Source organism: Octodon degus, unplaced genomic scaffold (genome assembly GCF_000260255.1).
Source record: "Octodon degus isolate 3935 unplaced genomic scaffold, OctDeg1.0 scaffold00045, whole genome shotgun sequence".
NCBI lineage: Eukaryota > Metazoa > Chordata > Mammalia > Rodentia > Octodontidae > Octodon > Octodon degus.
In genome coordinates this window covers 1,353,565-1,375,494 of record NW_004524621.1, presented here as the reverse complement: position 1 = coordinate 1,375,494, position 21,930 = coordinate 1,353,565, and the positions used below count along the sequence as shown (strand labels likewise).

The 21,930-nt window shown below is 42.7% G+C and overlaps 1 protein-coding gene across 3 annotated transcripts in view; it reads right to left on the bottom strand.

Moving 5' to 3' along the window:
- Positions 1-3,214: 3,214 nt before the first annotated feature.
- Kcnj15 (potassium voltage-gated channel subfamily J member 15) overlaps positions 3,215-21,930 on the bottom strand; it is a 44,689-nt gene continuing 25,973 nt past the window's right edge. For 2 of the 3 annotated variants that reach the window (XM_023715894.1, XM_023715893.1), the window contains exons 2-3: positions 11,772-11,872; positions 3,215-9,131 (exon numbers count right to left, since the gene is read on the bottom strand). In XM_023715894.1, the coding sequence (XP_023571662.1) occupies positions 7,983-9,110 (1,128 nt within the window). In that variant the 5' untranslated portion in view covers positions 9,111-9,131; positions 11,772-11,872 and the 3' untranslated portion in view covers positions 3,215-7,982. Of the gene's footprint in view, positions 9,132-11,771; positions 11,873-11,962; positions 12,067-21,930 lie in introns of those variants that run through there. The other variant, XM_023715895.1, reaches the window with a different exon arrangement.

Here is a 21,930-nt window from a genome sequence, read left to right as displayed (position 1 = left end):
GGTGGCTTTTAAATAGATCTGCTCATTTGTCACCACCCTCATAGCTATACTTCTATGACTTATGCCAGTAAGTACTCCTTTTCTTTTTATCTATCAAGGTAAAAGAGCTGTGGAAATTACAGGCTTTGGGGAAAAGATTCCACACCAAGAAGATGTTGTATCCTTGTGATTTGATCTTTAAGCATGGAATAAAATGAAGCCATTATTCTGGAACCTGAGAGCATTAAGAAAAAAAGAGATGAGATAGAGACTTCATTTTCTGTTCTGTGATTGAAAAAGAAGTGGGCGCATTCCTTTCGACACTGGCATATGACAGGGACCTCAGTAGAGATGATTGTTTCAAAAGTGTTTATCCCTGAGATGTCTGGGAATGTATTCGATCTCTCTTCATAGGAGTGTCATTAGATTATGCTGAGTTATGGTAATTGTCAGCCTGATTGGGTTAAGAGAGCCCTGGAGACATGACTAGGTGATAAATTAACCTGTCTGACAGGCTAATCCATTCATGAGTTCATAGCCAAATAAGCTATTCAGAGGTGGGGACTAGTGACAGGAAGTGGGTCGCAGGGGCATGACCTTGGCAACTGTGCCTGGCTGTGGTTCCTTCTGCTGAGCCTCTGCCCCTGCTCTGTCTCTCAGACACCATGAGTTGAGCAGCTTTTCTCCTCCAAGCCCTGCTGCTATGATTTTCTGCACTGGAGCTAGCAGGTAACCCTCAAACTGGAAACTAAAATAAACCCTTTAATATTGGGATGTTGGGCACTTTTGTCCCAGCAGTAGGAAAACTGACTCAGGCACACTCTGCTACAATTCCAGTGAAATGAAAACTCAGTACCAAGAAATTAGCTTTATTGAGTTTGCTTTTGTTTCACAGATTACAGGATTCCGTATACCAAAAAAGAAAAACAATGGAGAAGCACAGAAACATATGAAGTGTTTTGACAAATAGAGGTGTGAACTCTTAGAATATTAAAGTACACATTTAAAGCGGTGGGTCATGGTGTGGTTGAGCTCAGTGCGGACAGGTGTACACATAACCTATCACTACTTGGTGGTGTGGAATTTCCAATGTGTGCCCAATAGCAGATCCCCCTGAGAAACACAGATCGGCATTGTGCTAAGGCAAGTCCAATCCCAAGGCTAGTTAAAAATCAAAGGAAAGCAGAGAAATTGGTCTTGGGGGAATGGTGTAGAAGTCGGTTGTAGCTGTACACAGAAAGAGACCTTGAATCCTGACCAAGATTTTGGAAGGCACACACTACCAGGAGGTCACTTGTCTATAAAAGTTGCGTGTCATTTGGGGTTTCCTTTTCCATTACATTCTTGTGAATTTCATTAAATAATATCTTGGAGAAGACCTTTTTGGAATAGAGATTCTGTTTTCCAAAGCTTTCTTTTTGTAGCTTACAATTCCATGACACCCTACAGAAATAATTCCTCAAAAATAGAGCCGAGCTGGCGGCTCTCCGGCCTTTCCTCCTGCCTGCCATTTGATACGCGTGTCAGCACACAAGCTCAGCTTCCTTTTGTGACTTGCAGCCTTGTTTTTGTAAAAAGCCCCCAACACAGTCATACTTCCTGTAACAATTTGGTTTAATACAACATCCTCACTCCTAAGATGTGATTGCAGACGAAAGGAGAGTTACCCAACAAGGAAGGAGAAAAGCTTTTTCTTTGAACTTTCCTCTCATCACTTTCTTGGAAGCTGTTTTTCATAATATTAAGTACATTTGTAATGATAGCAATATTAGGAAAAATAAACTAAGCAGCCCCACACTTCTTAGCTCAGAGTTAACAGATGATTTTTCTTTGATTTGTTGGGGGAATAGTTTTTCTTTTTTATCACCAAGGGCAGGAGTTGTCACAGACCCTAATTTTGAGGAGATCCTCTCTTTTAGCATCTTGAATGTTTCTGAAGAGTGATATTAGATAACCTAAGATGGTGGGAAGCCACAACTGCTAGTTAAGATTTGCTCTTAAATCAACATAGAATCATAGCTACATGTTATGTCATGAGGCGTGAGGTGCTAAACAAAGACAATGTGAGGTGGCCTTCTAGACTTCATATTCCTTGATTTTTGTCCCTCTAACGCTGATGAGGAAAATAAAACCCTCAGTCTCATTGCAAAGCTGGGGCTCAGGAGGCTGAGCTCCTGCACACTGTGAACCCAGGGTGGAGGGGGTCCCGAGAAGACCTGCCCTGTCAGGCAAGATCAAAGAGCATTCAGGTCTGTCCGTGAGGAGGAGTGACCAGTCAGTCCCACGTCAGGCTGGTGTTTACTTCTGCCAAGTGAACAAATCCAGGAAATGTGGGGTGTTTTGCTTTGTTTCGGTAGACCCTTCCTCTGCTAGTAGCTGCAGGACTGTCATAACTTCCAGGTCAGGGGGTGTGCTTTTCTCCTCTGCAGAAGAGCATAGTTTGGGATTATATGATTGGTCTCCCCCAGTTTGTCATTTTGGGTAAATAAATACATAAGATTTCTGATTGAATTTGAAGACTTTTCTAATTATCTAGGCAGATTTATAATGCATTGAAAGTTGTCAACTGCAGGACATTCAGATCCAGTCTACACAGGACATAAGACAAAGGCCACCAAACAGAGGGCATGTCCTACAAGCAGGATGCCTGGCATCCCTCACTGCCTGGGTGTCTTAGTTACTCTTCTCTCATTGCTGGGACAAATACCTGACACTCAAAATGAAGGAAGGAAAGGTTTATTTAGCTCACAGTTACTGGAGGTTTCAGTCTATACCCAGCTGGCTCCAAGGCAGAGCACCACATGGCAGAAGGCCACACGGCAGAGGGCAACCTTTCATGGGCAAAGAGCAAGAGCACAAGGGAGGGGTAGCAGCAGCTCAAGCAGCCGCTTCTCTTCCCACCTTACATTGTGATGCAGATTACCTGCCCCAGGGCAGGTGCAGCATCCACATCCACAGTACTCAATCACAAACTCCAGAAGCTACCCCAAGACTGCATGAGGCTTTGGGCGGACACCTAGACACAAACCATAACACTGGCTGACAGTCATGGGTACAATAAGGCCTCCTGCTACATAGGATGACATCATTGGCTTCCCTTCTTAAGTGTCGTATATGTCCTCTGACTTTCACAACCTGTTCTTATAATTTTGCTATGAATTAACTATCACCTTTGCTCAACTTCTTTCTTTCTTTCTTTCTTTCTTTCTTTCTTTCTTTCTTTCTTTCTTTCTTTCTTTCTTTCTCCAGTTGCAACACACACTGGGAATACCAACTAAAAAAAATGAAAATTCTTGTAATTTTTGATATCTAAGTATTTACAGCTTTTAATTCAGATTGGTTATGTTTAAACTGACCAGATGACTTGGTTTGGCAGAATAGATAGCAAAATCAAAAGGAACAATTAAGGAATCATAGGTTAAGTGGAAGGAAGGGTAGTTCACCAGGGAACCAGGCAGGCTGGGATGGAGGGAATGGCTAGAGCTCAGATTTTGCCTCACACTTCTTTTTCCATGAAGTGTTTAGTGGAAAATCTTTGGGGAAAATAGTTGGACCTAACCCACCAATGTTTCTTAAATGACTAGGAAAATTGGTTCTCCTGGGTTGCCAGAATATAATGACAGTTTGCTGTACTATAAGATCGAGTAACCAAGTTTTCCTTACAAAGTTCTTTTCCTCTGGGAAAAATCCTTTCACATGAAAATCTAGGTGATCCGTGATTACCTTGTGTTTCTTACACTTCTCTTACTGCCTTCCTTACTCTGGAGATAAAGACTTTGTCTCAGAGTCCTGTAAAGCAGTAAATAATACAATAGGAAAAACAAAGTCACAGAGAAATATCATGCCTCACAAAGGCAAGTAACTCCTTTATCCTTTAAAATTCTACTTAAGTTTTAGAAATAGCATTTCATTGCAAACTGTAGCTGTGCAGACTTGGCTGGTGAGTCGCCTCTGAGAGAGATGGAATGCAGCTCACGATGGGGAGACACGAGCAGCTGATCACCTAGGAGTGAAACACTCATGCGACCTGCACATGTGAGACTTCCCTGAGGAGGAAACTGCACCCCACATACATCCAGAGTCAACTAATCTAATATTGGATTACGAGTGCATACCCCATAACATCAAGTCAAGACTTAAAATAATACTACTTTTCATTTATTAAAAATTGCATTATGGAAAGCTAGGAAAAACTACTATCATTAAAAACTAATTTTTAAAAGCTGTAACAAGAGAAACTGGGTGAGAATGAAAGCTGTGATGGACAGCATCTTTGTCACACCATGAGGTCAAATTTATGACCCTTTGGCTGTAACAATGTACAGATCCAAGACCCAGATGATCTTTTATTGAGAGTCCAGTGTGAAGGCTTTGTGCTTTCTCTTTTCATTTTTTCTTTTCTTTGTTTTCCTTTTGCTTTGCTTTGCTTTGGTGTCCTGCTCCCCCCACACTACACAGGATGTTACATCCTGGCAATCTGAGCAAGGAAGCCCATCCTAGAGCAGAAGTCCCCTATTTATTTTATTTATTTATTTATCCTTTGTATTTTAGGGAAGGGTCTACAGGGTGTTCAGGGTCTCACTACTAGATAGGACTCGTAGTGATCCGCCTGTTTACAGGCTCCCAAGAGCTGGGATTACAGGTACTCGTCACCACGTCCAGTCCCAATTGCTCTTTCAGCATGACCCGGAGGAGGGGGCCAGCACCGCAGGCCTGGGGATTGAACCCCTGGTCCCTGCCACTGCTTGCAGGCACTCTAATCTGCTGAGCTATTTGACTGGCCCTGAAGTCTCATGTTTATCATCTTGAAGTAAAACTGCCATTTTAAAAATATGTCTCAATTAACATTTCAGTACTATTACTATTGAAATTAAAATTTCCAATAAAAATTGAACAAAATAGTTGTTAAAATGTGTCTAAATATTTGGCCGGCTGATTAATGGTGCTTTTCACCACTAATCAGTTATTGAAGAGTTCTAGATAATCTACACCGTATTATAATTTCTCCATCAGTGGAAAGGGGAAGCAAGGAGTGTGTGATCATTAAACTGGACTGTTCACTGGATTGACTTGACTGCTGCTTAAGAGATAGGTGCAGCACACTCTAGACATGTCGAGTGGGTGATGGAGGCCTGGCTTTGGGCACTAGACCTTCTTCCTGCCTTCTCTCCGACACTGTTTCCTTGCTGTGCTTCCCAGGAGCTGCAGCTTTGCTCCCCACACCTTCTGCCACGATGTTGCTGAGTTTGAGCCAACTGATCTTGGAGTAAAGCCTGAGGCCATGAGCCAAACTAAACCACTTTTTCCTTTGAGCTGTAAGTGCTGGGTATGGGTTCCAACAAGGGGTGAACTGACCAACACAGTGTGTCCCCCACCGCCCCCCACAGGCAGCTGGTTGTGAAGGTGAATGAGAGCATCCTTGCTTTGCTATATGGAGTTATTGCCTACAAGGGGCCATATTAATATTAATTGTATGCATTTTACTGAAATGAGTCATGATTCCTACATCACATTGACTAGCTCCTCTGACTTTTCTGTTTTCCCGAATGGAGCACAGCATGTTGAGCAGTCTCACCAAAAAAGACCAAATGTATCAGAAATATACAACACTAAAGCCTTTTACTCCTTGGATATGTAGCATGACTGTATTTTAATTAGAAGATTATTGACATACCACCAAATAAGTTTTCTGCGACCTAAATTCCTTGTTAGCCTAGTGACATGACAACATTTAGTACAAAGTAATGACAGTAATAAATGTATCTGGAAAGTGCTAAGTTTTAGACTGGATACCACTTTAGAGCTGCTTCTAGTCAATATTCGATTCATAATATTCAATTATGTCATAATTCTGATGTTGGCATTATTATTGCTTTTCAAGGCACTGCATGGCATAAAAGATCAGATGGCCAGGTCTTCCACATCTGGCTAAAAATGATATGCAAGATGTATGCAAAACAAGATTTCTGAATCTTACACTAAATTTTGTACCATATACACTGTAAGTGAGCAAGATTCCTAATCTTGATTACATTCAAATTAGCATTGATGCAAATACTGTGAAAAATTAATAGTGCAACAGAAAAGCTGTAAACATGCTTGCGGCATTATTTTCCTGTGAATTATATACCACAATGTAAAATAAAATTTAAAAAGTATAATAAAAGGGCTGATATCTAATTACATTAACATGTAATGTTTTTAAACAAAGGAGATTTCAAGAAACCTGACATAAAGTTAACAAAAAAATTGAGTAAAGACAAAAATTCTCTTTCTCATGCATAGACTGAGATAGTTTTTGTAAGCTTTTATAGATTTTGCCTCCATTATTCTTATATGTGCATTAGAATAGTTTAGCTCCAGGCCATTGTTTTATTTCTATACTTTCTGTTTAAGGGAAGCACTTGCGAATGTGGTGGCATCAAATACAACCACATGTGCTGTAGTTCCAGGGCATCACTTCCCCAACACTCTGAATCCAGCTTATTTCCCTTTTCTCTGAGTCCTAGTGTTCATATTTGTGTACTATCAAATGTACACACGCATCATTGTGAACATCTTTCTTCATTGCAAAAGGCTTTCATGGATACTTCCCATGATTATGCTTGAGAACCCAGGGCATACCCGTGTATATAAATGAGGTAGCCACTCAGCACTCAGGTCTATGTGCACATGCTGCCTGAATGATTATGCTCTCGTTCTGCTTCAGTGGATGCACCAATCTGGCTTGGCTGAAATGAAATAAGTATTTGCCTATAGACATCTAGCTAATCCTAGCCCATTTATTCTCTTCCCCAAGAAAGTTGGCTCACTAGAGTAAATTTTGAGAAAGGCAAAATGTTAGTTCTAACATGAGTCATGTGAAATATTATTTAAATGCTGAGAGCATTCTGTATGTGCTGTGAGATTATCCCTTCAAGGGACCATCTTGGTTATGAATTCTTTACTATCAGCCCTTCTCCTTCCGGTGGCATCACCCAGCCTCATGAAGTACAGCACTTGGGCAGATTCCCTTTGTCAGTAGGCTGCTTACCTCTCCATGGTGGTAATGAACCATCGAACCTTTGAGCTTGTGCTTAGCATGCTGGAAAAGGCCACTGCTTTCAAGAGCTCTGGGTGGCTTTTAGAATGTCAATGGGCAGTTCAATGCCATCCCTTTGTGGACAGGATATTAAGGTAAGAAATGCAGTGGTTGGAATCTTGTTAAAATATAAGTGCTGGTTCTATAAATCTGCCTGGTACTTGGTCCTCTATGTTATTACTAAACGCCTACACGGTGCAGGGTAACTGATCTTTGCACCCAATTTTTCATAGAAAAGGATTAGTACAGCTCAACAACAATAACAGAAATTAATGGGAACATCAGCATCAGGTTATGAACATTTTCTCACAACTATTAATTCCTCATCTGAGCAGTGTCATTCTATACAATTCAGTCTATTGAAGAAAGGTAAAAAGATAGAATTACTATATTTTGTGAGTAGGAGTCCCGCTTAGGTAAAAAGAGTAGGTTTTAAGGCAACAATATAACTGAATACTCAATCACATTTCAACCATTAACCATAATGTCTTTGATGCTTTGATTAAATAAATACTTTACAATATAACTAATATTCTTGCATGGAAATGCATTTCCCTTCAGTAAGGCAATGCTAAATGTCCATCCATCCATCCATCCATCCATCCATCCATCCATCTATCCATCTACCCATCATCCAACAGGACACTTTGCCCTCCATCCCATTCTTCAAAATGCAGCTCCATTTTAGGAAATGTGAAGTTTTGAAGGCTCACTTTGGAGGAAGCATTCTGCAGAAACTCTCTCAAATATGGAAATGCTTGTTCAGCCACCAGGTCCCAAGAGGGGCTCCATGGGGTACGCCAGTGAGGCTCCGTGGAGCATGAACATAGGCCCTTGTTTTCATTTGCGCAGCTTCCGCTGGTCTGAAAGGATTGCCTGAGTAGAACCAGCTGGGGAGATGCAGCCAGGAGACACCCTGGCATCACACGTTGCTCTGTTGTAGCAAAAGGTTCCTCAGCTCCCGCTCCCGTTGATCCTCCTGCCTATACTTCTCCTCCAATTTCTGCTTCTCAGAATCTGCGCAGTAAAAGGTGCAATCTGGACTCTTTCGGATCTGCTCGAACTGGCTGAAATCCGCTACATACTTGCCATTTTTGGAGAGAGAAACCACAGGCACAAACTCAAAGCCCCAGTAGATCTCCTCCGGGATGTAGGATGTGCGGCTCTGGCAGACAGCGCTTGTGGATTCCACAGTGGCATTGAGGAGCACCACGAGCTCAAATTCTTTCTCCTTTAGGTTCTGGGGCGTGAGGTCCCGTAGGGGACTCGTTTCATCCAGCACGTGGTAGAACGTCATGGGCAAAATGAGGAAGGGGCTCTCGGAGGAGGAGTCCACGTGGAACTTCACCGTGGCCTGGTTAAGGAGGATGCGCTCCCCCTCCTTGGTGACGTGCGTCTGGAGGAGCTTGCCCGAGAGCTGGCACTGAATCAGGAGGCTCTTCCTCATGTTGGCCACCTGGATCACCAGGCACAGCTTTCCGTTCTGTTTGGTGATGACCGCGCAGTGACTGAATTTAATTGTTTCGGCCCGCTTTTTGGGTCTTGCAATTTTAGCCAGGAAGGTACCCGTGATGAAGATTTCAATTAAGGTCGTGATGACCAGTTGGGCCACCAGGAGGAAAATGGCATGAGGGCATTCCTCCGTGATGGAACGCACGCCATAGCCGATGGTCGTCTGGGATTCCAGGGAAAAGAGAAAGGCTCCCGTCAGAGAGTCCACTTTCATGATGCAGGGAGTGTGATTAGAAATGGCCTCACTGGGCTCTAAATCTCCATGAATAAAGGCAATGGCATAGTAGATCACCCCAAAAAGGAACCAGGTCATTACGAAAGTGGCGGCAAAGAGGGTGAGCTTATATCTCCACTTCATGTCGATGACTGTGGTCCATAGGTCTTGCAGGTACAGCAAGTAAATGCCGTCCACCTTGTCGATTCTCACATTGCTGTGTCCACTCTTGGACATGACTCGGGGCCTGTGGGTCTTGAGGCCAGGCCCAGCAGTGTGTTTCACCAGGGAAGGCCTGGTCATGCTCATGTGATTGGTGTCCATCACCCAGTTCTTGGGACACACCTAGGAAATGACAAAGAAATATGTTCCACTACAGGCTCATGTGGTGGTGTTCCAGGAAGCAGAAAGAGAAGGATCAAGTAGAATGAGCATGAAAGTACAGTCATCTCATGGATTTGGAAGGTGACTGATCCCAGGCCCTCTTGGGGATAGCAAAATCCATAGATGGTCAAGTTCCTTACATAAAAATTATATAGTTATTTGTATATAACCTGCACATACCCTCCCAAAATTTAAATCACATGCTCAAGGCCATGTAAAGGCTGTGTAATAGTTGTTACTCTGTTTTGTTTAGGAAATAGTGACAAGATGTCATGGCAAATGAAGAAGAAAACTAGTGCAGGCATCTACCACCATAGTACATGTTCAGTATAGATGGAACATATCCCCGATATTTTCAGTCCGTGATTGGTTAAATCCCAAGATGCAGGAGTCATGAATATGAACTGAGCGAGAAAGGAGAATGGTGAAGGTCAGACTAACTGATACAGAACTGAGGCAGCCAGCAGGACAGAGCAAGGAACACAGACCTGGAGAAAGGTAAACCTGGCCTGTAAGTTGAGTCTGCAGTTTATCAGCTATGCGACCTACGGCAAGTTATTTACCCTCTCTGGACCTCAGCTCCTTAATCTTTAAGAAGGCAATAAATCCCACTTGTCAGGGTTTTGCAATGATTAAATGAGATGAAATACCTCGCCAGAGCCTCCTACTCGAAAGATGATGTTATATTTCTCTGTGAGATAGCACACTGTATCTTAGACTATGATCAATATTCACTTATATCAATATTTTCAGTTATCATGATTCCCCATTATAGAAAATTTCAACATTGTTTGGCTGAGCAAAGATCTAGTATTAATATAAGTAAAATTTATTACTCATAATATGGTTTTTGATATAGCAAAGGAGGATATTGGTACAAGCTTTACAAATTTAAGCAATATCAACACATTTTTATAGCTCAGTAGAATAGGCACTTGCCTGGCAAGTGCAAGGTCCTGAGTTCAATCCCCAGTACTGCCAAAAACAAAAACAAAAACAAAAACAAAACAAAACTAGCCATTGGCATGACATTATTTGTAACAATTAACCATCCCTGCATCCAATGAATACCTTAGAATCTACAATCTCTTTTAGTCCCTAGTGACTTAATGATCAAACAAACAAACAAAAAAATACAGCAAGTGATTAAGCTTTTTAAATGGCTTAATGGATAATGCTGGTTATTCTTAGAAAAGTGTAACCAATATCATTTTAGTCATGACATTTAACTACGGCACAAGAATTTTGCCATGCTTTTTCTATGCCATACTCCAGGATGAGGAATTTAAGAGCAAATGAAGAAGGAAACTAGTGCAGGCATCTACCACCATAGCAGAGAGACCTACCAAGCAGCACGTGGAGCCCAAAAACTCTCAGCCTTGGTCAGCAGCTATGAGAAAGCTGGCTGTGGGGCCCATGGTGTCTTATAGTACCTGGTTACCGACTGAGCTCAACCACCCCTGCATTCCTTGAAAAAGTAATGGGAATGATTACAGGGTAACTTTACCTAGTTGGCATGATTTTTCTCCCTTCATAGAAATTTTAATGACTAGGAAGACAGAGTGTCTCTGCTTTTAAAAGGAACTAATATACAGTTGTTTATGATTCAGGCTGTAATCTTCTCTGAAAAAGAGGCATTATCTCAATAAAAACTTTGACCCTAATCCACCAGGCACATACGTGGGAACCATGCCCTTTGGGGGCCAGCACCTGCTCAGGAAGCAGAGGGCCCCTGGGCATTCAGATTTTCCTGTTACCTTACAAAAGCTGCGTCATTCAATAATGCCCCCTTGCAGTGACTTTTTTTTTTCTGGGAAAGTCACTTTTGCCACATTTGCCTGGCAAAGAAGAGCCATCATGATTCAGAATTTCTTTTACAAGTTGAGGCCTATTCCACTTTTCTTGAGATCCCTCTAGAGAGAAAGTAGAGAGTATCACTTGTGAGCAGCTGCCTTCCGCATTGGACCCTCAGGGACACTTCTCAGTAGGACTAGGGGGAAAACCAGCACAAGGAAGCTCTAGAAAGGACACGCTATCCGCTATCGACGTGCCCAAAGGCACAGACCAGCCGGTAACATGAGCTCTGCTCAGGCCAGAGCAGCTTACAAGTAACTACATGAGCTTGCTTTTGTTTTTCAAAGAAACTGCTGGGAAAGTCCACACCGTCCAATCCACTGAAATAAAAACAGAGGCTTAAGTTTTGGAACAGGAGTGACCCATAGGCTCCAGTGGGCAGGCCAGACTTCTGCCAGCTTCTGGGAAACTTGGCCTTGTTTCTGGGAAGGTGGCACTGGTACCACAGTCTCTGTTTCAACCTCTCTTTCAGTGGGGTAGAGAGCCAGGTTTGGGATGAGCTGGATACCACATCCTCCCTCTGCTGAGAGTGCCTGGGCTCTGGCCTACACACCCAGTGCTGGGACCAGGGAATCAATAATGCCTCTTGCCAGGCCTTGTGGCCACAGAAGACGTCTGGCCTCGTATGTGTTGTGCACAGCATCTTGCATGGAAAAGAGACCTGGTGGTCATCAGTCCGTGGGACCGTTGTCCCCTCTCCCTGCTTCCCTCCCTCTGCTTCCCTCCACCCTCAGAAGGGGTTACTACCTGGTCACTCACTCCCTCAGCAGGTCAGGAGTCTTCTTCAGGACAGGTGGCAGGTCCTCGTCCCCTTCACCCACCTGGCTACCATGGGACTCTGCCAGTGCCTGAAAGAGAGTGTTCACAGGTGATTACTCACTGCATCCAGAGACACTGGCCCCTAAGGACTCCCTCAGGGCTCTGGCTGTGGCATTTACCTCACGCCCTGGTCAGTCATCTGGCACCATGCCCAGACCAGGGTAAAAACTCAAAGAAAGTTCCAAGAATTAAAGTGAAGCCACACCAGGGCCCTGGCTCCAGAGCCCCTAGGCCTGGAGAGAGCTCATTGGCGAACCAGCTGGTAAGACAGGGTTAACCCACCCCCAACCAGGTCCAGGGAGTGGAGGAGCAGCAGCAGCGCAGGGAGGCAGGAAGGGGAAATGCAGAGGAAGTAAACAGTGAGCGCTGAGAGGGAAGAGTCTAGAATAGTTTTACCGCCTGTGGAAATGCATTACTACTGTTGACTCATTGCAGTCACCCTGCATGGGAGAGGAAAAGACTGTCAGATTCATCCCATCTGACACACACCTCACAGAGGAGCGGGTTGAAGCCTAGCTCTGTCAGGGAGTGTGCTTGGTCACAGGGTGGGGTGCCCACAGAAGGAAGGGGACCCACCAGCTTTGGGAGTCAGGCAGGGGTCTTGTCAAAGTGCACAGATCCCCTCGATATTCCACGCCTCTTTTACAATCCATTCTAAATTCAAGAGGTTCTTTGTACCCTATTTTTCTGAAATTCTTCTTCTATATATCTGTCTGTATGTCTATCTGTCTGTCTGCCTATCTATCATGTGCCTGTTTCTGTATAGAATATGTATCAATAAATTACCTCTCACCTACCAACTCGTTACCTATCATCCATTTATGATTATTTTCTATTGGCTTTAATCTACTCTTAGCTAATGATTATCATCCATTATTAGTCAAGAACCTATTTATTCATATATCTTCTATCTTCCTATCATCTGTTCTATCTACCTGTCTATCATCTATCATCTATCATCTATCACCTATCTCTCTGTCTCTCTGTCCATTCCCCACTTTTTCATCTGTGTCACAAAGCCAGGTATACATATACTTAGTAAAATAAGTTTATACTTATTTCCTGGTTCATTACTTATTTAGAATCAAAACTGTTTTATAGTTAGTGTACTGCCAATTCTCAGATTGGGCCGCTTCCTAAAAGCCATGGCCTATTTGGCACACAGTCTCTTCTTCTTTTCTCTATTAAGACCCATACTCTCCTTTGTATCTATCAGTTTTACCATCTTGCCTCACAGTTTTTACAGATCTCTTAATTTACAAGGTTACATTCCTCAGCACCCTGCTTTCAAGAAGCTTACAACTTTTTATTTTTGTTTTTGTTTTGTATCTTTTTAGGGAAGGGTCTCCAGGGTGTTTGCGGTCTTACTACTTGATCAGACTTCTAGTGATCCACCTGTTTACAGCCTCCCAAGAGCTGGGGTTACAGGCGCGCACCACCACGCCCAGTCTCCATTGCCACCAGGCAGGCAGGGCAGGCCTGGAGTGTTTTGTTCTTTAAACCATCTTGTATAATTGTATGTGGTAAGCTAAACAACTAATCTGAAGATAACATCATGTAATACAGCAATCACTGTTGCCTTCCTATTGCTATGTTTAGTGAAATTTTCTATCATTTCTAATGCTGTTTCTTTTCTATCATTATATTGTATTCTTTAAAAAATAAAAAGCACCTTATTTTCCTGCAATAAATAAATAAATACATGCATACACACATACATACATGCATACATAAAACACAAGTGATACTGGTTTTTGAAAAAAGAAATTTACTTCTTTGTTGATCTACTTATTTCATATAATTTTATGCTATTGTCTCAGCTTTTCTCCCTCTAAGTGATTCAGCAAATCCACCTGGTTTAACTTCTACAATGTTAAGAGACAAATGCAATTTCCCAAACATGCATCATGGGCTGGAGGATGAAAGGATTTCCTCTTCTAATTCTCTCTTATTTCTCTAGGTAAGTTATGTTTCGTATGAAACCCACGCAGTTTTCTTTCATCTCTGGAAATAGTATTCATTTCTGCACTTTTCGTTCTGTTGTTTCAGCTTGTGGGTGGGGATGGTCATTCTCAGAATGGTGATATCTTTATTGAAGTCCTTGAAACTATTGCAGAGATCAGCTTTGCCCCTTGCTACTCTAAAGCATTAAAATCCGCAGGCTTGGTGTCATGGAGTGATTGTGTTGCCTTCTGTTGATTTTTCATGCTTATGTGATGTGACATTTGTCTTTTTGAGATAAGGGAGACAAGCACATTTCTGAAATGGAGCCCAGAGGAGGCACAGGGGAAAGGTCCTTCGCTAAGTGGAGCGTCCTGGAAGAGCTGCACTTCCTGTGGTGGGGATGAAACAGCGGTGCTGGGCATGGAAAGGAGTCCCACTAACTCCTGCCCAAAAGAGAAAATCTTGTAAAAACAGACCAGCTGCCAGGAAGAAATAGCCCTGCAAGTGGCCAGAGAGCAAGACACCACCTAGAAGGAACACAGCAGTGAAGGACATGCAGAAACAGGGTCAGAACAGAGCCAGCAGCGGTCCAATGGGGGAAGATGCAGAAGGTAATTATATAATAAAGACTCAGATGGGTGATAACAGTAATGAATCATCATAAGTAGGTAGCACAGCACTGTGCTAGCTAACTGCTTCCCATGTGTGAACTCCGTGTACCCTCACTGTGAGGTGGCACCATCATCAGCCTGCTGAGTGAGGAGGTCACTGAGGCACAGAGGGCAAGAGAGGTTCCCTGCTCTGAAGGTGTGGCACCCATGCCTATGCCTACCCTGAAGAAGCTCTCCAGACTCAGCCGCAGCAGAGTGACTCTGGAAGGTGGCATCTCTCAAGCAGCAGGCCAGCGTGGAGCCCAAAGATCCATGGCTTAATGCAAACCCAGGGGACATCCTTGCTCCTGCTTGGGACATACCTGAGACCGCTGTGTGGGGATGCGCAGCTTTGGCACTTTGGAGAAGACCTTTGTGCCCTCCCTTCCCCTTAGCTCCCTGAAATAGTACTTCTGCACACAGGCTCGGCAACATCTACTCACCATCGTCAGGGATATTCAACTGTCCTGTCTGTACAGATGAGTGCCACCCAACCAGTGGCCCAAGGATAGCTATGATATTTTCAAAGCAGGAGCACATGGAGAATCTGACCACAACTGCAATATCCATATATAAATATTATTTAAATATTATGTGTTCTAGAATAGGTATATTACATATGATCAAATTTATGCTAAATGTGTAAGTAGGATGATATTTATAACTTGTTAAATATATATATTGTAACAGTATAAGCTATTCCAGTGAATAATCAGCTAAAGTCTTTAGTTCCTACGATGGATTTTCAGGTGTCACTCTTACTAGCTAACTTGGATTTACACTGAACCTCTTTTTCCTAAGCCTCAAAAATGTTGCCTATCACATAAATGCCTTTGTAAGAAAAAATAGCTGGTTTAGGGAAGACTTTTCCCCCTTCCTAGTAAGTACAGCATAGGGATCTTCTAACATCTTAGACTTCCACTGAGTCAAATTTTGTGAGCTTTCAATTGGCTCATCCTGAAAATTCTTCATTCTGTGTTTTGCAGTAGAAGAACAAAGCAGAAAATATTTTCCTTTCGCTTACAGGAAAGAGTGGAGAGGCCTTGGCTCCCAAAGATGACTTTCTCTCGAGTCTCAAGTCACCCCACAGCATATACTTTCAAAAGCTGGTTAAGCACGATGGATGGAATGAAACCCAAATCAAATTGTAATTTCACTTTTCCAGACTAAAATTAGAAGTGGAGGATCTGACTTTTATGCCCTGACAAAACATAACTTCCTGTTTGTAAGAAAAGTTGCTGTAAAAGCTTTTTTATACTGCCAGTATCTCTGACACACCAGTTTTTTGATGATCTCCCTCTTTCTCTATGGACTCCAAATACCTGGATTAAATTTCACTTTAAGTGTACACAGGTTTAAATATTAAGTGGGAAAAATGCTTGACAAGAATCTACTTGGGGTTCACTGAGCTCCAAAAGTGTAATTGAAAATAAAACCAGTGATGCTTAGCTATCCTCCTCTGGACCTTGTGACTGTGGTCACACGAACACCTGCACTACACGGGACCCTTCAGGTTGGCCGTGTGCCAGGTCCTTTCTTGCTCTTAAAGCAGTCCAGGGTTTTCTTCAAAGTCTGCTCTGGCAATTCTCAATCTGATTCTTGAGCTCCATGAGGCCAGCTGAGAACAAAAGTGGCTCTGCTCGAGTGATCTCGGAGACAGGCACAAGGTGGCTGACGGTGACTCTCTGCAGATTCCTAAAAGTAGTCTTTCAGAACTTATCTCTTGGCCATATTTCACTTACCTTCCTCACACCCTTTTTTACCTCAGGCACCAAGGACAAAGGATGGCCAAGAAGACTGATGGCTTTTTGGAGGCCAAGGGATTGTACATAAGGCTTGTAGGGGCTGAAAGGAAGTGCAAGGTGAGGTGTCCGTATGTTTGCAAGCTGGCTTGCTCCATCTCAGTGAGCTCTGAGCCTACTAGGTAGAGCGTAGGGTTTCTGGGGATGGCTGAATGAGCTCTGACTGTTCAGTGTACCTCTCTGCTGGATCCTCATATATACAGGATCTTTCCCTGGTTCTATCATGTGGGGGACTGTTTCCACTTCCTGTTTCAGGAGTGGCCATGTGATTTGCTCTGGTCAATGGAGTACAAGTGGCTATGACTCAAGCCACCCCTGATCAGAGGCATTGGACTGTCTTCTGATTGGGCCATCTCTCCCAGGTAGAAGATAAATAGGGCTGTCCACTGCAGTGATATGGGTGGAGGGAACACTTGGAGTAGGTCCCAGCTGAACCACAGAACTTACAACACCAGTGAGAATATCCTTGTCACTGTAGGTCACAAAATTCTGGAAGTTGCTGGTCACTGAGGCAAAACCTAGTGTGACCCTGGCCATGGCGGGGTCCTTATTCCATGCTTTTATATCTTACATTATGTTCCTCATCTTATGTATGAATTAATGCAAAGGTTAAAGTCCTAAAATATTCCTAAACTCCAAATGTTGATCTATATCAAGACACTCAAAAGAGAAAGAATCCAAATCTAACAAGATTTCAGCAGGAAGAAAGAATTTCCTAATCCTGGATAACATCCTACAACAATTGATCAATTCTCATTAAATTACCAAGTGAACATTTAAATCTACCAAGATAACTTCTCAGAGAACACTATCTATGCAACCTACCCATCAGTCTAAGGTTTTGAGGATTTGGGGGCCCCTGGTGTGCAGATCTGAAGGCTTCACGATCTGCTACCTATGGACATTCTCTTTCTATCATTGCTAGATCTCACTGGGGGGTTGGTTGAGAGGGGGGTCCAGGGGATTAGGTATCTTTCAAAATATGTGACAGACATTATTTTATTTAATCTTTCTCTTTACCTTATGAAGAGAGACATTTCTCTACTAAGGAAAACTAAGGGAACTAAGCTTAGAGTGATTAATAAGTCATACATGCTCATAAAGCTAATACATGCAAGACTTAGCACACCAGATCTGTCTGCCTCCACAGCTGTGCCCCTATCTGGGTGCCACCACCATGCATCATGACGAGGCTCCTGCACAAAGGACGCTCACAGCCACTGTAGAATTTAATCACTATAGTTGATCCACTGCCCCTCCCCCCCAGTGCCAGGCCTTAATGCAAGGTGTTGTATATTAATTAAATGTTCACACAGGTTCCTAAATAGACTATATTATCTTTCATTTTTCCAGAGAAGGATGTTTTGATGGGTCTGTCTGAGTCAGTAGCTCCCCCTGATGTCTATAACACTTGTTCTCCAGCATCAGGAACGTTCAGAACCACCTGGAGGCCTGGGCGGTCTGCAAGGCTAAGTTTCTAGGAGGCACCAGTGCTAGTACTGTGAGACCACACTTTGAGAGCCGTAGTCTACACCATTCCTCACTTACTGGGTTACAGAGAATATGGAGAAAATGACCAAGTGTATAGGAATAGGGCTATGGCCCGGAAGGAGATCATCTACAAGATAACATCTACAAATAAGAGAGATGTTAGATGGAATTTTAAGGTATCCTGGATGATTTCCTAAGGGATAGGAATTCAGAATACTGTCTTGAAAAAAACTGAGGGTTTATGATAGGTAGGGAAGCAATCAGTTGAAAATATCTATGGATTTCTTTCTTGGGTGATGGGTACCACACTGGAATGATTTCAGTATTGTGCTGACCAAGAATGCTGGAGAAACTAGAGAGCCTGGGTTCCTCTCCCAGGTATATAATACAGAGGAAGCACAATTCAAGGGATAATGGGTCAAACAGTCCTGGAAGGCTGCCTGTGATGTCCAAACATGCCACACCCTGTAGAGTTAAACTGTACATTTGGATGCTAGAGACTGTGAGAAGTCCTATGCCGAGAAATCTGCATAAGTACACAGGGCTATCTGCCCCTGATAAGCCGTTTGGAAACTATTCGAGGAGGGCCAGTCTTGTCTAAACCTGCTCTCTGTAGCTGGAGAGAAAGAGGCTCCAAAATCTTGAGCAATTTGTGCAAGGTTACTGATCCACTACAGGTTAGGGCTGGAAACCAGCTTCTGTGATTGCCACAAAGATGTCTATCTTTGCTATCATTGCCACAAAGCGTCTTGAGAGGAGCTACCCATCTCACTGGATGCTGAAGACAGGGAGGACTGGTAAGCACGGCTTCCTCCCACCACCCAACCCCAGCATCAGCCTGGCCCTATGCCTGACTACTGAACCAGAATGGCGGGGGGGCAGGGGGGGGGGTTGCTCCCAAAAATGGTCTTAAAAGCAACTCCATTTCTGCAATGATTATGTGACCAGAGTTTGCAAAGTGGCTCAGTGGACTGGAGAGCTGTTATACACTGCAAAAGCAGCAAGTATTCCTTTAGGGAAATATCCCACATTTGCATTGCATGTGAGCATCTAATGATCCAATTTGCCTCTGCGGTCAAATATTTAGCCTTTTTTCTATGTTTCCATTCTATTATTATTGTTTCAAATTCCATAAGTACTGAAAAAAGCATTTTCCATCCCTAAATGTGGTTTGCATAGTTATATTCTTGACTTCTCCATGCAGATTCCTTCTCATTTTTTTTTTCTGTTCCATAGAACACTAACCTTCTTTTGCTCAGTGAAGACAAGTTTAAACGGATACTAGGTTCAATGGGAGACTCATTTTCCATTTTCCATGGCAAAGAAACTGAGCCCTGGAATAAGTCAGAGGTATCATTTGCTGAATATTTTTGTAAAGACAGTTTAATTTCAGGTCCTTTATTTGCAAGAGAGTTGGCTAACCCAAATAAAACATTATACATCTGTCTGTTGTTACGAGTGGCCAAGTTCAGCTGAACACTATTACTTAATAATAGCTAACTTTCCTATAGAGTAAGAATGTGCAGCAGCTGAGGGCACATGGAAATTTCCTTTGGTTTACCACCCTGGATCTCTCTTGCTCCAACATGCGAAGTAGTTGGGTAATAAGCATTTTCTCCCCTTTAATCACAGGATGGCTTGGACATGCATTGTTGTGAGATGACTGGTAAAACAGGAAAATTTATGTCTAGGGGCAAGAAAAAAAAGTGAACGATATTGCTTTAGGTTCCCAAGAGTACTGCCCTAAATGTTCTCTTCAGGGAATCGATTTCTGCAGTTGGCTTGTGGAATCTCACTTACTATTCTTGCTTAGTTTAATACAAATGCAGAGGCAAAGGTGGCTCAAAGAAGTTCCATTTGGTTAAGGAAAAGGAAATGTAAAGTGTTTGGGTCAGTTTGACTGTAACCTGAAATAAATCAGGCTGGAAGGCATGTTTCTGCAAACAACCCTGGCAGGAAAAGATTTGGTGCAACTGGGCATCGTTGGAGCATGCAAAGAGGAGCAGGACAAACAGGCGGATTGCGTGCTTTAACTCCTCTCTTCCTAGGACCTAGGGAGTTGCTTTGCTTTTTTATGATGCCCCATTAATAATTCTCAGTCCTTCAAACCAATAGGCCCCTCAATGAACTTCTGTCTCACAGATATTAGCAATTTTCCATCCACGCGTGTGTATTTCTTTACCACATGCTCACATTTTTAATGCAGATGAAGGTATACAAAGACAGAAAGCACCTTTAAATACAGGTACTGATTTCAGACTGGGTTGTTTTCCTGGCTTCGTGCTGGCTACTTTTCCTTTTGTTTGAAATCCAGTTGGAATGGTCTGTCTCTGTGGATAACATGATTAACGGGCTTCGGTGTTATCCACCTGCGGATAGGCTAGAATTCTTCTTGTTGATTTTTCACGCTCATTATTATCCTAATGGGACTCTTAGCCCAGACAAAGGAAATTACGACTTTTGCTTGCTTTGGAACCAGTGTATTTAGCCATGGGACGAGTGTCAAAAGTTTCACAATCCAGTCTCACTGTCAGTCTAAACTTTGACCACATTTTTTTGATACAGAAGAAACTGGATCTTGCAGGATCCCAGGGGAGCATAGTAAATACCAAAATTCTTGCATTATGTTCAACTTACTTTAAGGACTGGTGCTATTTCCAAGGTATTTGCTTTTCTCAAGGTTGAGAACAGGCCCTTGTGAGCTCTGACTGATAGTAAGACATTCTCAAATTTCAAAATGCCTTCACATTCAATCAAAGTCTTAGACCTTTGGCAGGTCACTAATCCCCATCAGTAAACAGGGTAAGAAAGCACATTCCTGTCATCTGCACTTAATTAGCTGGAGGATGACTGGCCTATGTCTGGTGGTGCTGAGAGTTGCCAGGTATGATACCAGATGCCCAGTTGAATCTTCATTTCAGATAGACAGCAAATAATTTTTAGTGTAAGTATGCCCCAGACAATATTGAATATGTGCTTACACTGAAAGTTATTGTTTATCTGAAATACAGAAATAAGTACGGACTTTCATATCTCTATATAAGCACCGTATGTAGAGGAAGATATAGATGGCACAGTGGTCCTATATTTTTGTTTGCTAAATCTAGCATCCTTAGGAGAGAATAAATTTATGCTCTGGAGTATTCAGAAGTCCAAAACAGAAAAGATTTTAATATATAGACCAAAGCACTTAGAAGAACAACACTCCAGAACTCCCCATGACAGGAATTCTCAAAACAACAAATGCAGGATATCGGGAGAGGAAGGTCAACCTCATCCCTGCGCGGCGGCTCAACGGTATTGCCAGCAAGACTAGTGGGAAGATCTCATGTGGACACTCTGGTCCAGGGGTTCTTAACCAATTTGTTTTGCTGTGATCCTTTTTGGTGGACTAGTAAGACATATGACTAACTTCTTGGAATAGTGTTTAAATAGACAAAAATAAATTACTTAAGGGTAAAGAATGTACCAGTAATATTAAAAGGCACTCCTTATAATACTGAAAAGATGTTTCTTTTCCCATTATTGAATAAGCACAGCCATTTTGAAGGATGGTAAGCAGAAATGTTCTTCCAAGGTCTCCAAAAAGACTACAGTGTGATGCTGAAATATCTGATTCCTCTTATGACCAGATCACAGGAGCAGCGTAGAGAGTTGTGGCTTTCTGCACACATTTAGAACAAGAAAACATAAATTTTAATTGGTAATAAACTCTTCTCTCTTTTCCCTTTCCACAACACCATGGATCCCCCTGAGCTGCAGGCAAAATCTCTTCAGGTGTCCTGGACCTAGGTTCACACTCAGCTCTGGATTCTAGATGCACTCATGCTGATAATGTCAGAGAGATCGATCAATCTATGGAATCCTTCTTCAGCTATTTTCGTCAAAGACCCAGTTGGCCATCACAGATTCTGTTTCTTTTATAAAAATAACATGCACACATGCCAGTCGGGATCATGGCTATCCCCTCCAACAGGACAGCCTTGCATGCACTGAGGTGGGCAGCGAGCACTGGGGTTCACATAATTGGAATAGCACCAAGGGGAGGTGTCCCCGCTCCTCTATTCAAGAGACAGTAGTACCCTTTGCTCTTACCTGGACACAAAGGAGAAAAGAACAGAAGACAGCTGATGTACCTACATCACTCTCGGTCTCCATAGTCTTAGAGCAGCCTTTCTCAGAATTATGGAACAGGATCTT